Source organism: Phyllostomus discolor, chromosome 2, assembly GCF_004126475.2.
Source record: "Phyllostomus discolor isolate MPI-MPIP mPhyDis1 chromosome 2, mPhyDis1.pri.v3, whole genome shotgun sequence".
NCBI lineage: Eukaryota > Metazoa > Chordata > Mammalia > Chiroptera > Phyllostomidae > Phyllostomus > Phyllostomus discolor.
The window spans coordinates 66,744,266-66,758,771 of NC_040904.2; the positions used below are offsets into that span (position 1 = coordinate 66,744,266).

General features: G+C 31.6%; 1 protein-coding gene across 3 annotated transcripts in view; it reads right to left on the reverse strand.

Annotated features, from left to right (window-relative positions):
• The window catches only part of ROBO1 (roundabout guidance receptor 1), a 1,159,940-nt gene that overhangs the window by 997,690 nt on the left and 147,744 nt on the right, over positions 1 to 14,506 (reverse strand). For all 3 annotated transcript variants that reach the window (XM_036017943.1, XM_036017942.1, XM_036017946.1), the window contains exon 2: positions 11,863 to 12,001. In XM_036017943.1, coding sequence (XP_035873836.1) covers positions 11,863 to 11,950 — 88 coding nt within the window. In that variant the 5' untranslated portion in view covers positions 11,951 to 12,001. The remainder of the gene's footprint in view (positions 1 to 11,862; positions 12,002 to 14,506) is intronic.

Here is a 14,506-nt window from a genome sequence, read left to right on the forward strand (position 1 = left end):
CTATAAATATATAAATACACTAAAATGGCTGGTTCCTATTGCACTTGAGAAAAACTTACACAAATAAAATAGAAAAAAAAGGCAGCTCATCTTTAAAGAGACAACATGATAAATACTAGGAAAGGGAAATGACAGATTAATTTTAAATCTTATGGCTGAAATTTGAGTTAACTATTTACCTACTGATCAGTAAAATTAAACTTTCAGACCTTCCTAGAGTGTATGTAGCTTATGTGTATTTCCAAGGTACATTAGACAATTAACCCACAAGAATTTGATCCACTCAAATAACACTTCTAAATTGGTCCTCTTATATATCTTTTATATAAGAGATCAGTAAATTACTGGTCTCTTAAAACAACTATCTTTCCTTTTAACATAAATTGTCTCTGGTCTGCCTTTTTAATTTTAATTTATTTATCCTGTATTCAGCTGCATTTAATATTTTGAGATCCCCAAAATCCTTTGGCAACTAGACAATTGTTTCCAATATCATGAAAAGTGAATGTTAATTTGACATTCACAAAAATGATTTAATATTGCCATTTCACATTTTATTCTGATTTCATAGATCATTGCTACAGAATTAATTACTTCCAGTATTATTTCTTTAAACTGAAGGCATTACAAGGGGACTATTATTCTAAATATTTGAAGTTTCTTATGCAATGAGGATGATGTCACAGATTTAAAAGACCTTAGGAGAAAATCTAGGTGACCTCAGTTTGGTAATGAGTTTTCAGATTCAACATCAATGGCATGATCTATTTAAAAAAGTGATAATTTGCACTTTTTTAAAATTAAAAATTTCTGCTCTGCAAAAGACACTATAAGGAGAATGAATAGATAAGTGACAGATGGAAAGAAAATATTTTAAAAATATGTATATGATAAAGGATTCAAACTCAAATGTATACAAAGAAGTTTTAAAATGCAACCAACACAAAAACTGGGTAAAAGATCTGAACAAACACCTCACCAAAAACACAGTGTAAATGGCAAATAAGTATATGAAAAGATGCTGCATATCGTATGTTTCTAGAGTATTTGATATTCAAACAATAATGAGATGTCACTGCACAACTATTAGAATGGCTAAAGTACAAAATACTGACAGCATCAAATCCTGACAAAAATGTGGATCTATGGGATCTTTTATTCAGTGCTGGTGATAAGGCAAAATGGTACATGAAGAGTTCTGCAGTTTCTTCCAGAGTGAATCTTAGTTTAACTGTAAAAGTTATTTGGTGGAAAAATACAATAAATCTATAGTTATGAGAAAAGTATGCCCAAAATCAGATTCAATGAATTGTTTCACTTCATTGGTAAATTGATTCAGTGAATACATCAATGTATTAGTTACAGGATGATTAAAGAGTAAAATTACCTTCTAATTAGTATTAACCAATTTTTGTTATATCCATCATTTATTTAGTAAACATGTAGCAACCACTCCTCTCAATTACTTACATAATTAAGTTTTAGTAATCTTTTGAAACTAAGGAATTATAAAGTCAGTTCTTACTATTGAATTGACATTACTTAGGATCTAGGAAACACTAGTGGAATGAGGACAGTATCTACTCAAGCAACTCTTTTTCCTACCTAGGAACATCTGTGTTAAAAACCATATGCTAAATTGTAAAAAACATAGTATTAATTTCACACTGTGTATGCTGCTAGGAATTGCTAATACCTCGATGGTAGATCCCAAGTAAACAGGCTTAGTTTTCTGATGACAGATTTCTAAACCTGAAAAAGACACTGCCAACTGGATGAAAAAAAATTAGCCTTTAAATGGATAAACTGTAAGTATGTTTGTATCCATATTATTGTATTTTTCTTTATATTTGCTGAGTGTGTGGCATTAAAATAATGATCTATTAAGAACAGCTGAGGGCTGGGTGGTGGGGAGGGGTGGGGAGAAAAGGCAGAAAACTGTACTTGACCAACAACAAAAAAATGTTAAAAAAAAAAGAAAAGAGCTGGTTGCCAGTGAATAGGTGTTCCTTTACATAAAAGAGTTTGAAGAACCTAAGGAATATGTAAGGCTTATTTTCCCTCTGCATATCATGTTTCATTGAATCAAAGAAGTTTTCCCCCATATTCCAGCTCTGCATTTTTACATTGATGGTGTCTCACAGTCCCTATCAGCTGGAGAGCAGTTTCCATGTAATTGTCATTGATGTGGTTGTGACTGTGATTACTTGGTCACAATTGTTCATATTGTTGTCATTTCAGTTGAGTTAAGTGCATTATGGGGGATATACAAATGGAGATTAATTGCCATTTAAAATGTCTTCCGTGAGTCCTTTATGATTACATTGTCAGTAAAAGTTATTATTCGAGGCTTAGAAACAAAATGTTAGGCATAGATTTGACATTATTGAAGGAAATATTTATTTTTGCAGGAAAGGCTACAGATCTATATATTTTTATGCAACAAAATTAAATATTGAAGAAAAACACACAGGTAGAATAAGGTGTCTACTTCTTGATAAATTTCAAAATCATTGTTTTTACCCACCAAACAAGATGAAGGAAAAATCGTTTATTTCTAATGGAATGAAAGAAACTTCAAAGCATTAAGAGGTTGGTCTGACTAATGCATTGCACAGAACAATTCTTAAGTCATTGTTCATGTCTTAATTGGTAGTTATATTTTTTCTTAGCCATACATAAGAGTGCATCTTACTACAATCACTGTCACTTTATATTTTGTGATACTCAGTTTATTTAAAGAACATGAAACAGCTATAAATTATTAAAGAGAAGTAATACTTCCTATTCTTCAACTATTGAAAAACCACAATTTTTATGATATCAGAAAATAAAAATCCAAAAAAAAGAAAAAACATGTGCATTTGAAGAAATAGAAAGTTACTAATGTCATGAGATTATTATAAGGAAAATCTATGACCTAATAAGCAATGACATATCATGAACAAGAAAGACAATATAGGGTGCTGGGACCCTATTCTCAGCTTATAGTAATAGTTATGCTGTTCTTATGCCCTTAACTGAATTCCATGGCAAACTATTAATCTTTACAGGGTAAACATTAAAATAAAGTTGAAATACCATTTTGATAGAAAAGTGAGAAAATATATTGTATATTTCTATAGAATTATATTCATAAACAAAAATCAGTCTTTTCTGTTCATACATCACCCTAGTACCTTGGTAATTTATAGAATGATTATCAATATTTATGGAAAAATTGTTATATCATGATAATCTTATCTTACTTTTAAGAATATAAAAAGTATTCATTAACCTCTATATCAGCCTATATATATTATCCTGACCTATAATAATAATTCAGAATAATGAACACAATTACTTTTTATGCATATACCTGTATTTAAATGTACACATGTATATGTAAATGTATTAGCATATGTGTATATGTATATACATATATTTGTACATTGTGACAATCCAAATACATACATTTATATGATGTCATGTCTTCTTTCAAAATTTCACAGATTCCTTTTGAGGAAATTCAGGTTTTATATTTTAAAGCACAACATGCAATGAAGTTTTTATGTTGAACTATTTATAAATTATTTGTATTTTAAAAGTCCAAAATACCAATTTATTTATTAGTTATTGAATCAGTAATAGAAATCATTTTCAAAGCAATTCTCCCACTAAAGCATGGCAGAGGTACTGTTTATACCACAAAGGACACAGGCATATGGACAGAGGAAAGCTGCAAGTTAAGAGAAAGAATAAATGAATGCTCACTAGGAAATCTAGGGGAAAATAGTTGAATGAAGTAATGACAGTGTCTCAGGCAAACAGGGAATTTTTTACAAAAGGCTTTCTCTAACCTCAGGCACAATTACAATCGCTGCGCCATGTAGCCTCTATCAGTCATAATCTAGAATAGCACCTCTTTCTATTAACCAAGCAATAGAGGAGCAAAAATTACTTAGACCATTCCATATGAGGCACTCAGTTTGTTGTAATGCATTCTGATGGCTTAATTAGGTGGATAGTGTGGCACATGGGATTTTTTCAAACCGTTTGCCTGACAAAGGCCATATAATCACAGCAGAAAGATCCTGGGCTCTACAGAAAAATAGGGGTTTCTTCACTGAGTGTCTTGTAGCTGACGGTGTTAGTGGTTAGTTTGCTTACATCTAATTAAACAATTAGATAAAGCCTCACACTAGTAGACCAAGGCTAATAAAGGGCCAAGGAATTGAGTACAGCTGGCAATTTCTCTAGTTATTAAGATCTCATCTTCAACTGACTGATGTTCTCTAGAAATTAAGAAATGTATATTTTTCCTTTAAGTATTTGTTCTCTTTCAAGATTTGACACTTCTATCAACAGAATTTCCAACCTTATTTAACACCAACAAACATACACATCTAAAAAAAAATAAACCAAGGTCATATCAAAATATCAAATGACATGCAATAATCAAATAATTTTAAAAATGTATTCATGTCAGTAAAGGAATATGAGGGAAAAGTCTGACAAACACAATTACACTGAGAGAATAAATCATATATTTTAATAGCTATTTATTTCATAGATTGGTTGCATTATTAATCTTTTGAGTGCTAATTTCAAGTTGGTCAATTGTCCAGAAAAAAATTGACTAGTGTTAATATCCATACAAGAGTCAATATCAAATAATGCATGAATATATGCATACATATAACAAATAATTCATATGTTCATATATGCATATACATATATGTGCATATGTATTGTGTACATATGAATAGTACATTTAAATAGCATTACAATTCATTCTGAACTTATGTCCAGAAAAAACCTAGTTCTAAATTCTAGTTCTAAAACCAAATAGAAGCATACTATTATGGTTACATATTTTCTACTTTATCTTTTAAAATAATTGCATGTTATGAATCATCTCTTAATACATGCACATTAAATTAAATCATAGTGTGACATGCTATATTTGCCACCTTCCATTAATGATGCCTCCATTGGCCCATCCAACAATGAATCTTGGGATCATTCTTGAATCTTCTCTCTCCTTTCTCTCTTACTCCCACCATTACCTAGTATTTCTGATTCTATATCTTATCTATATTTTTAAATTTGTTTCTTTCCTATTTTTGTTTCCCCTTCTACAATGAGGCCTCTGCTATATTTTTGTGACCTGTCCCTCTCAATAATTTATTCATTTATTAATAAACATTAGTGAATGATTTCTATGTACCACTTAATCATTTATGCATTAATACTTTAGAAGACCTCAATTTTTTTCTCTGTTCTCTCATAATAATAATTTAATATAATGAAAATATTAGATGTTTAATTAGGTTTTATTTTTCTCCACAGAGAGAGAAAAAAGATGACTGTCTTCACTTTTATCTTCTCCAGCCTCATAACACTATCATGTAACAGTCAATGTTAAATAAATATTTGTTAAATTAATAATTACAAATGAAAGAAACAAAGTACCACATTTTCACTGAATGGTAGTTCTAAAAATAATCTTATTGGGATACTCCCCTGTTTAAGGCATCCCAATGGTTCCCTACTGGCCAGAGTTCACATATAAAGCTTCTTAGGATTAGAATAAAGAACTCCTCAAAATTTGAACTTCAAATCTACCTCTGGACTCATCTCCAAACATCCTTTAATATGCACTTTTCTTGTCTACCAAACTAAGCAAGTCATCATGATTATTACAAGAGCCATCATAGCTCTGTCTCTTGGTGCATCCCTGAGATTTTCTTTCCCACTTACCCCTTTCATCCAGATTGAACTCCTAAAAGTAAAACTAAAATGCTCACAGTAGGTGCTTAATAATGTTAATTTCTTAACAGACTCTTAGCTTGTTTGCCTGTTCTGTGAAGTTTCTCATGACCCTCTCGAGCTGTTGCTCTATAGTAGGGTCTAGTAGATATTTGACAATGGCACCTATCACCACCCATCACAGAACCTCATTCTTACTTCCATGCCTCTTTTCTCTCAATGGCACTGCTAGTTAGTTACTGCCCCAGGAAAACCACACAGTGCAGAAGGGGCCAGTAACAACTAGGTATAGATAATAGTACTATTACTAATGCTAGTAAGAACTTTCATACATAGAATCCTCTCACTGTAACAAGTGCTTTAATTATTTCAAACAACCCAACAGAAACAACCCAATCTAACTCTGACATTCTCTCTCAGGGGTAAACTGACACATGGGCAGAGTAAGTTTTTGATGAAGGTGACATTAATAATGCAAAGGAGATATACTGTTCAAACACAGAGCTATTTGAACCAAAAGCCATCTTTTCTCTACTATAGCATTTTGATATACCTGATGTTTCCTGAATATTTTTTTCTTTTCTTCTTCTCTCCATCCTTCCCTCTTTCCTTTCACCTCTTCCTTAGTTTCTTCCTTCCTTCCTTGGTATAGACAGTTTCTTTATTATTTCAGTTAAAATTAAATTGTGAAAAGTAGCATTTTCACAATGAGTGAATTTCATTTTCAAAAGTGAATTTCTGTTTGTTTTATAGTGTTCTTTTAGCTTTCATAAAGCCTATAAAATGTGTAAGACTAAGCTTTTGTTATATTTTATTTGTAACATATGTTGTTTTTGGGTGCCACCTTTAGGCATAATTCATATATGTATACTTGGTCTTTTCATGATTCTAACAGAGATGACTTAATAGGCACAGTGGCACAATGTTGGCCAGCAATACAGTTAGGGGCCTAGAATGATTTTAATTTATTTTAAAATTAAAAGAAAAACTTTGACAATCAAAGATTATACTAATGTTAATTACAACAGAGTTTTAAGGTTATTTCATGGAGGAAAGTTATCCACAGAGGCAGAAAAGTACGTAGGGCTCCCATTAGTCATAATGTAACACTGGCTCTTAAACTCTTTTTACAGAAAATTTATATAGTTAACACATTATTCTAATTTGGATACAGATTCCCAACCACTAATGCTTGAGTCAACACTTTATTAAGTCTTGGATAAAATACAGGGACAATTGCACCCATTTAGTGAAACTAAAGATTATGTCAAGTTATTTTTAATTGTATATATTTTACTGATCTATTTATTAGTTCAATGCCTTTTTGTTCTGAGCTAATATGTTGCATGCAAAGTAAACAATTATATTTTTAAATCTATAAACATTACTATGAGATAAAAAAAGCAAAGCACATCAGCAAAAAAACAAGTGAAACACACCAGTGGTTGTCTCACACCTGGCCCCTCCAACCCTTGCCGCATACAGAATAGATATCTTCAAATACTTTAACCCCTTTCTCATGAAAGTCTTTCTCCAGATAATAAAATCTTTTGACTGTACTGAACTATTTATTTTATCAGTGGTTTTCAAATTTTCTGTGTATTAGGTTGATTTGGGGTGGTCATAAGAGTTCATTTCTGGATTTCAAACCTAGGCTCTCTGTGATGCTATATGAGCCCATGGAAAATTTATTTTTAATAAGCATCTCAAGTGTTTCTGAAAAAATAATCTATGTAAAACATGTTGAGAACTCTGTATCACTCAGCACTGTAAAGTGGCACGTGATATCAATTCATTTCATTGATAGTAAGCACCTGCATCGATGCATAACTGCAGGAGTTAAGAAACGTTACAGTGCTGTTATCCTTAAATCTTATATTCTTTTTTCAAATTGTTGTTCAAGTACTGTTGTCTCTATTTCCCCCCACTGCTCCCCTATCCCCAACCATTCCCTTATATTCTAAATAAAAGGCATATTAAGTTTTTTAAATTAACTGATTAATTTCTGAATAATGAGTACAGTTAAGGAATCAAACTGTTTATGAACAAGCAATCTCTATAAATTCTAAATAATATGCATTTTCTTTATCACTGCCATGGCTACAATGCTATAGAAATTAATCACAAATAATCACAGGAAAAACACTCTTGTGGATAAAAAACTTTTGGGATGCACAACTGCAACACTATTAGTTAAATAATCTATTGCAAAAGAAACTTAAAGATTCTCAAATTTCAATTTCAGAAATGTGCTTTTAATCTTTTTCATTATAACAAAGACTTCTTTAAAATCTGAAAGAATTTCTCAAATCTATTCAAAATCTTCAGGGCATGTGAAAACTAAAAGGAAAAACAAAAGTTTTTCCTTACATGTAGATTGTAAGTATACACTTAATATTTCTAGAATTATACCTAAAGAAGTATTTTTTTAAAATATTAGATTTACCACTAGATAACTCACACACAGATAACAGTTGAGCTCCTAACAGTTTCTTTCCTCTAGATATAACAGAAAAGTACTGGAGTGGTGGTGGATGGTTAGGTGGGAAGGGTAAGCAGTAAATCATTTCAGCCAATTTCACACTCAAGGCTTGTTGACATGAGGGAGGGCAAAGGAAATAACCCTGTCAGCACCTGCATCTTTAATGAAGGACAACACTGCTGCACATTTAGAGAATAAAGAGGAAAAAATAAATCATGTTTAACTATAAAGTGGGTTGTCAGATTTATTCAAATAGAAATATAACCTTGTGTGCTTCCCCCTCCCTACATATTTCCAATTAAAATCTTACAATGTACACCTTGAAGTCAACATTTTTTAACTATATATGTTCTGTAAATTTTCAATTCAATCCACTGTCTGCAAAATGCATATTGCCTAAAATGTTAAAATATTATTTAACAAAATAAATAATTTTAGGCAAAATGCATATTGCCTAAAATGTTAAAATATTATTTAACATTTGTCTTTCCTCGTCTTCCTAACATCTTCTGCAATCAGAGGTGGATGTTTAAAATGTAAAGATAGGTATCTGTAAGATTCCTTTGTAGCAGAGATTGAATAAAGATGTGGCGCAGCCTGGATGCAGCATGCCTCAAGAGATAATCACGGTCATGTTTTAAGAGTATTTTATATGTGAATAAAGGATGAGGTAAATTGACAAGAGGGATGTCTAGCAGTGGTTTTATTAAACAGCAAGGTTTTAATAGGATCTGTAGGTAATGAAGGCAACTACCCAAATGATTGGAGAGGCCACTTATTCCTAGAATCTACTTATTTATTCTTTTTCTCTTAAAACTGATTTACTGTTTACTAAAAATAGCACTTCTTGATTTTAAAATGTACAGGTAATTTCTAGTCACCACACTGGCACACCAACCAACCTATGCACATTCAATACCGTAAAACATAATAGCAGTTTTGAAAATTTACTGTATAGTGACATTAAACAGGAAATAAAAAACATGAGCTGGGAGATCCATCCATCCCACCATTATATTCAAATAGTGTTATAATATTTAATTACACCAAGCAACCAATTCATGGCTTGACTGAAAACCTCTTTATTGTTGCGGTAATAAAATAATCTACCTTTGATAGTTATTTTTATTGCTCTTCATGTTATCCCCAGAGGCACATTTTTTTATTCATATGATTTTTGAAATAAATTTCTGATGAGGAAAAGTATTTTATTAAGGGAAAAGTGGAAGTAAATTGGTTGAATGACAACCTGTATTTGTAAAGTCACTGGTATTTATATCTTCCCATCTGTCTTTGCTCTTCCTCTGAGCTATGCACTAAACTCAGTCCAAGTCCTGGGACTTTCTTGAACATAATCAAGCTAAAACAACAACAACAATAACAACAACAACAGCAGCAAAAAATATCAGGAACTCATGTCATTCCTAGTCTCATGTGAGGGCGAGAAGATTCTGAAGCTGATGACTCCTTTTTGTAGGGTTCCTGATTTCCCCAGCCTGACACCAGTGCTCCCAGATGGAGGCAGTTATGAAAATGACTTGCACTCTGCAGGTGTGCCTTTTGAAAGCTAACAGCATATTTCTTTTGACAAGTAAATTACTTTAAATAATTCCTGAACTCTGCATCCTGATCAAAGAAGACACTTAACTTTATACATCTCATTTTGGGGTACTCCTTTCTTTTTAAGGTGGTACCTCATCATGGGCCCTAAATTTACTAATCTGCATGATATATTTTAAACTAATTGCTAACCAAGTGATTGCCTTTGTAACAAATCTATTTACTGTACTGAACAATAAATTTATGTATTTTAAGTTTTCTTTAGTTTTGAAAATAATTGCATGTAAGACAGTCTATGCAGAGTTTGGACAAATTTTGGACCTAATTGTTGAAGTTGATTTATCTTCTCTGAAATTATACCATACCTTATTGAATTAAAAGGGTAACTTTATATTCCATAGATGAATGTAACAAACATTAACTTTTAATGTTCTTGAAAAAGGGCCAATTTATATTCCATAGATAAATCTTACCTTTAGTTCTTATGAATAAAATGGTAACTTTATATCTGTAGATAAACCTTATATACCCCCACCATATGCAGTTGGCATGTATTCCTTCTTCCAGATATGTAGATAAATAAACATGATTCAAATCACACTTGACCTTTGATATTTGATTACCTGATCAATAATTAGATCATGAAATTAATTTGTTGACTTGGAGCATTGTTAGTTTAAAGTGCTACATTTTAAACCTAAATGCTAACAATAACACCTAAGCTGTATCTATATCTGTTTCTATACCTATTTCTATAGTCATATTTTCAAAATATTTTCATGTAAATGGCCCCTTTACTCTGCCAATTTGAAAGAAAGTGAATTATTTTGCATTTTAGTGTATTATTTTGCATTGAAAATGTATTTAAATTTGCCTTTTGCATTTTTAAGTAAAGCATGACATATTTTCATATTGTAATTTTTTGACACTTTGTTCATACATTAATTTTCATCAATACTCAACAGAGTTCTCGCAAGAGAAGACAATGTAGAAACAGGTTGCATTTAAGAACCTGAAGTATTTTTGTGTTAATTCGTACAAAGTACCCAAATACAGTTCATTACAACAGGCTTTACATTTTCTGTATGCTTCTGTCCTATAGAATGTTTCTTTAAAATAAATATAAATCCATTTGCTTGTTCACAACTACCTCAATTTTGAGGTCAAACTCAATCTTAACCCAGCAGAGAAAAAAACACGCCTCTGGACTATTTGAGAATACTGATGTGCGAATAGACATGATAAGTTACTTAGTTGCTGAATATTAAAGTAATGTAACAATAAAACAAACAAAAATCAAGCTTATAGTTTGTTTAAACAAAACACTGTTTGCCATTCTTTTATGAGTAACTTGGCTAAATTATGATTCATTAAATGCATCCAAATAATGACAATTTGTTCCCATAGCTTTATTTAAGAGGAAAGTTGAAATAATATTTTGATTAGTATATCAATATATTTTTCTATGTCCCACTACCATAGCATTGGGTTTAGGCAATTTCCTACAAAAGACTTTAAGAAAAGCTTTTTATAGCAATGCACCATTAACAAAATAATGACTTAAAGGAACAAGGCTTCTAACTTCCCTGAAACAATAGTAACTATGACAGCAGCATAAGAGCACCTTGCATTTTTATTCTGACATTGTTCAGCCTATTAATTAACATGCCACTACTCTAAAGAAGTTTCCATTTTAAAAATCTCAATTTTTTGGCATTCTTTTTCTAAGGTTCTAACACGCATTGTGATGTTGATATTCTTTTTGTGTTACATATTTCTTCCCTACTACAATTGTTCTTTCACCACTCTAATTCACTTAGTTAATATAATCACTTTTTAAATGTTTCAGTAACAGTGAATTTTTCTGAATTTTCTCAGTGTCTCTAGGGAATTAATGACACCTGATCCCTGAAATTTATCAACACACATACTTAAGGAAGCATTCTCACAGACTTACATTTTCCAAAGAAAACAAACAAATTTGATTTACAATATACACCATAAAAATGAATTTAAAGCAAAGACAAAACACTGGTCAAGGTTTGATGGGACAAATGCATGGCACTTACCTGGAATAAGCTGTGACAGGAGCAGGTGATGTTTCGACAAGCTGAGGAGTGATATTACAACCAAAAAAGGAGCATGTTCCCATTTCATCTTTGTCCCTTCCTTGCATTACACCCAGCCAGTGGTGCAGATGTGTTTTACCTGGGAGGGGTAAGAAAAATCAGAAAGTTATTTTCTTAATGGTTAGCTATGTTGAGATAAGGAAAAATACTAACTCTGTGAAAATTACACTTCAAATGAATCTGAATGTCATTTTTCGAAATGATAAAAGAGATAAATTATTAAAATGAATACAACTTATACAGAATATATTCTAGCATATATATTTTGAACAAAGGTAGTATTTCTCAATTTTGAAAATGAATTTTTACTCAGATATAAATAATAAATTATTCCTTAGCTTTCTTTACCCTTTAGGGAATACCAGGTACCTTATTTTTCAGATCATAAGATGCACCTAGGTATTAGAGGAGGAAAACAGGAAAAAAATTTGAAGCAAAAAATGTGGCAAAATATTTAATAACATAAATAACATACTATTTCACCAATGTAAATGTAAAGCTACATTCGGACTATAAGATGCCCCCCTTTTCTCCCAAAATTAGGGTGTGCGTCAAAAACTTTTGTTGACTTTCTATGCTGAAAAAAGCATTCTGTGTCAATCATGAATGACCCAAGAAACATAAGACAGTGTCTTGCAGGCAACAGCATTTTCCGTCAAGGTGGCTTCAGACGAGATGATGACTCAGAAGAGGCAGGTGGAAGACTGATCAGTTTTTCATGGGAGAACTGATCAAACATACTTAAGAAATGACACTTAAGGTACAAGATAATATTTTATAAAAAGAGAAAAAATACTCTTCAGAATGAAAAAAATCAATTAACCAAATATTCAAAGTAATACATATGTATATGTATACATATATCTTTGAATATATATGTGTGTATATATATATTTGTTTGGCTGGATAGTATTTTTTTCTAGGATATAATTATGATAAAAACTGAAAATATAAAAAGAGGTAATATAATTAACATTTAATATAAAAACAGGTAACTATCCTTGGCAGGAGGTTAATGATAGATGATATCATCCAGATTACTTAGAAGATAACTCTGGTGGGAATGTGAAATATAAAGTAATTATGAGGACATTCAGCACAGATGCCAAAATAATAGGGCAGAAACATATAATGAATGCTTACCAAGGACACTGGCAAAGGAGCGGGAACTGATGGCTGATGTGAGGGAGGGGAGTCAGGTGGCTTTATACAAGTTATACTTTGCAGGGCTTGGCAAGCATTGCTTTTGGGAGATGCAAAGTGGAAAGATATTTATTAATTTAGTCTAAAATACATAGATACATCTAGCACAATATAAATGTAATTTGTGCTGGGGGAAAATAAAGTTCTATCACACATTTCTCTGATACTCAAGAGTGCCAGTTTGTAAAAAGATGGTCAACTCCATTCTGTAGGTCTATCTGCACAAATCTATCATCAATTTGTCTGTTTGAACTGACTTGTTGTTACTTTACTACTTAACCACTGCAGAACTAATTGCCAAGTCTTCCTTTAGCAAAGCTGCCTTATCATCCTCCAGAGAGCTAAAATATTCTGACTTCACTTAAGACATTTGAAGATTATGTCTTCTCTTTAAGAATTCTACAAGCAACTGCTATCTGGGCTAGAAGACTGCCTCCAAAGAAATATTCTATTCTTGGTTATTATAAGTTTGCTTTTGTTGTCTATCTTTCTTATCTTGGGACTAGTGTGCTTTCATAAGTTTCCTTATCCCAACATATCAGTCATAAATGGCACTATTGTTTATGCATCATGTTTTATGTGTCAAATAAGAGTAGAAAGCAGATTAGATTTCAGATAAGTGCAAACCTGGATGAAGAATTCTGCTCTTCAATCCAAATTACACAGTTGTTAATTTGTCCAGAGGCTCCTCTTCAGGATTTTCCATGGATGGTTTTGGCTCATAGTCACATTTCTCAGTGATGGTCAGATTATTAATTCTTCCAGAGAAAATATATAAATGTATAGCCTCCTAGTAACTTCTTGACTGGGTTTAGATATATTGTTGTCCTCTCTTCCTGGATTCTGCTTGCCTAGGGATTTTCTCATATTTCTCCTCACCTTATTATTTGATTATTATGTGCATTAGACATTAGAGTCCCTGTTTTGGAATAAACCTTAGACCTTTAATTCCTTAAATGTGCACAAGTAGTTTTGTTTCTCCTTTTGATGTAAACAAAGGCATGCATGAATTTAGAGCCATTTGTAATTTGCTTATTATTTGACAACTTAGAATGACTGTATTAGTTAAATGATACTTCAAGTATATTTATGAAACTGAGACTTTCATATCTGTGGTTAATTACACTTTAATAGTTTTGTTAGCATTTCTTTATAGCTTATCAGTAGCTGGTAGCTATTGAGAAAATAAAGGCCCTTATCAATCATGTGCATTCTCCTTTTCAAATTGTTGCTATGATCATAGGAAAATAAAACTGAAAGCATAAGGATTTATTATAGTTGGTTGAAATATTGCAAGTTATGCAAACAGGAGGGTATTATTTCCAACTTCCATAATGTTTTAGTATGAATTTCTAGCATGCAAATTTTTATTATCTAAGGA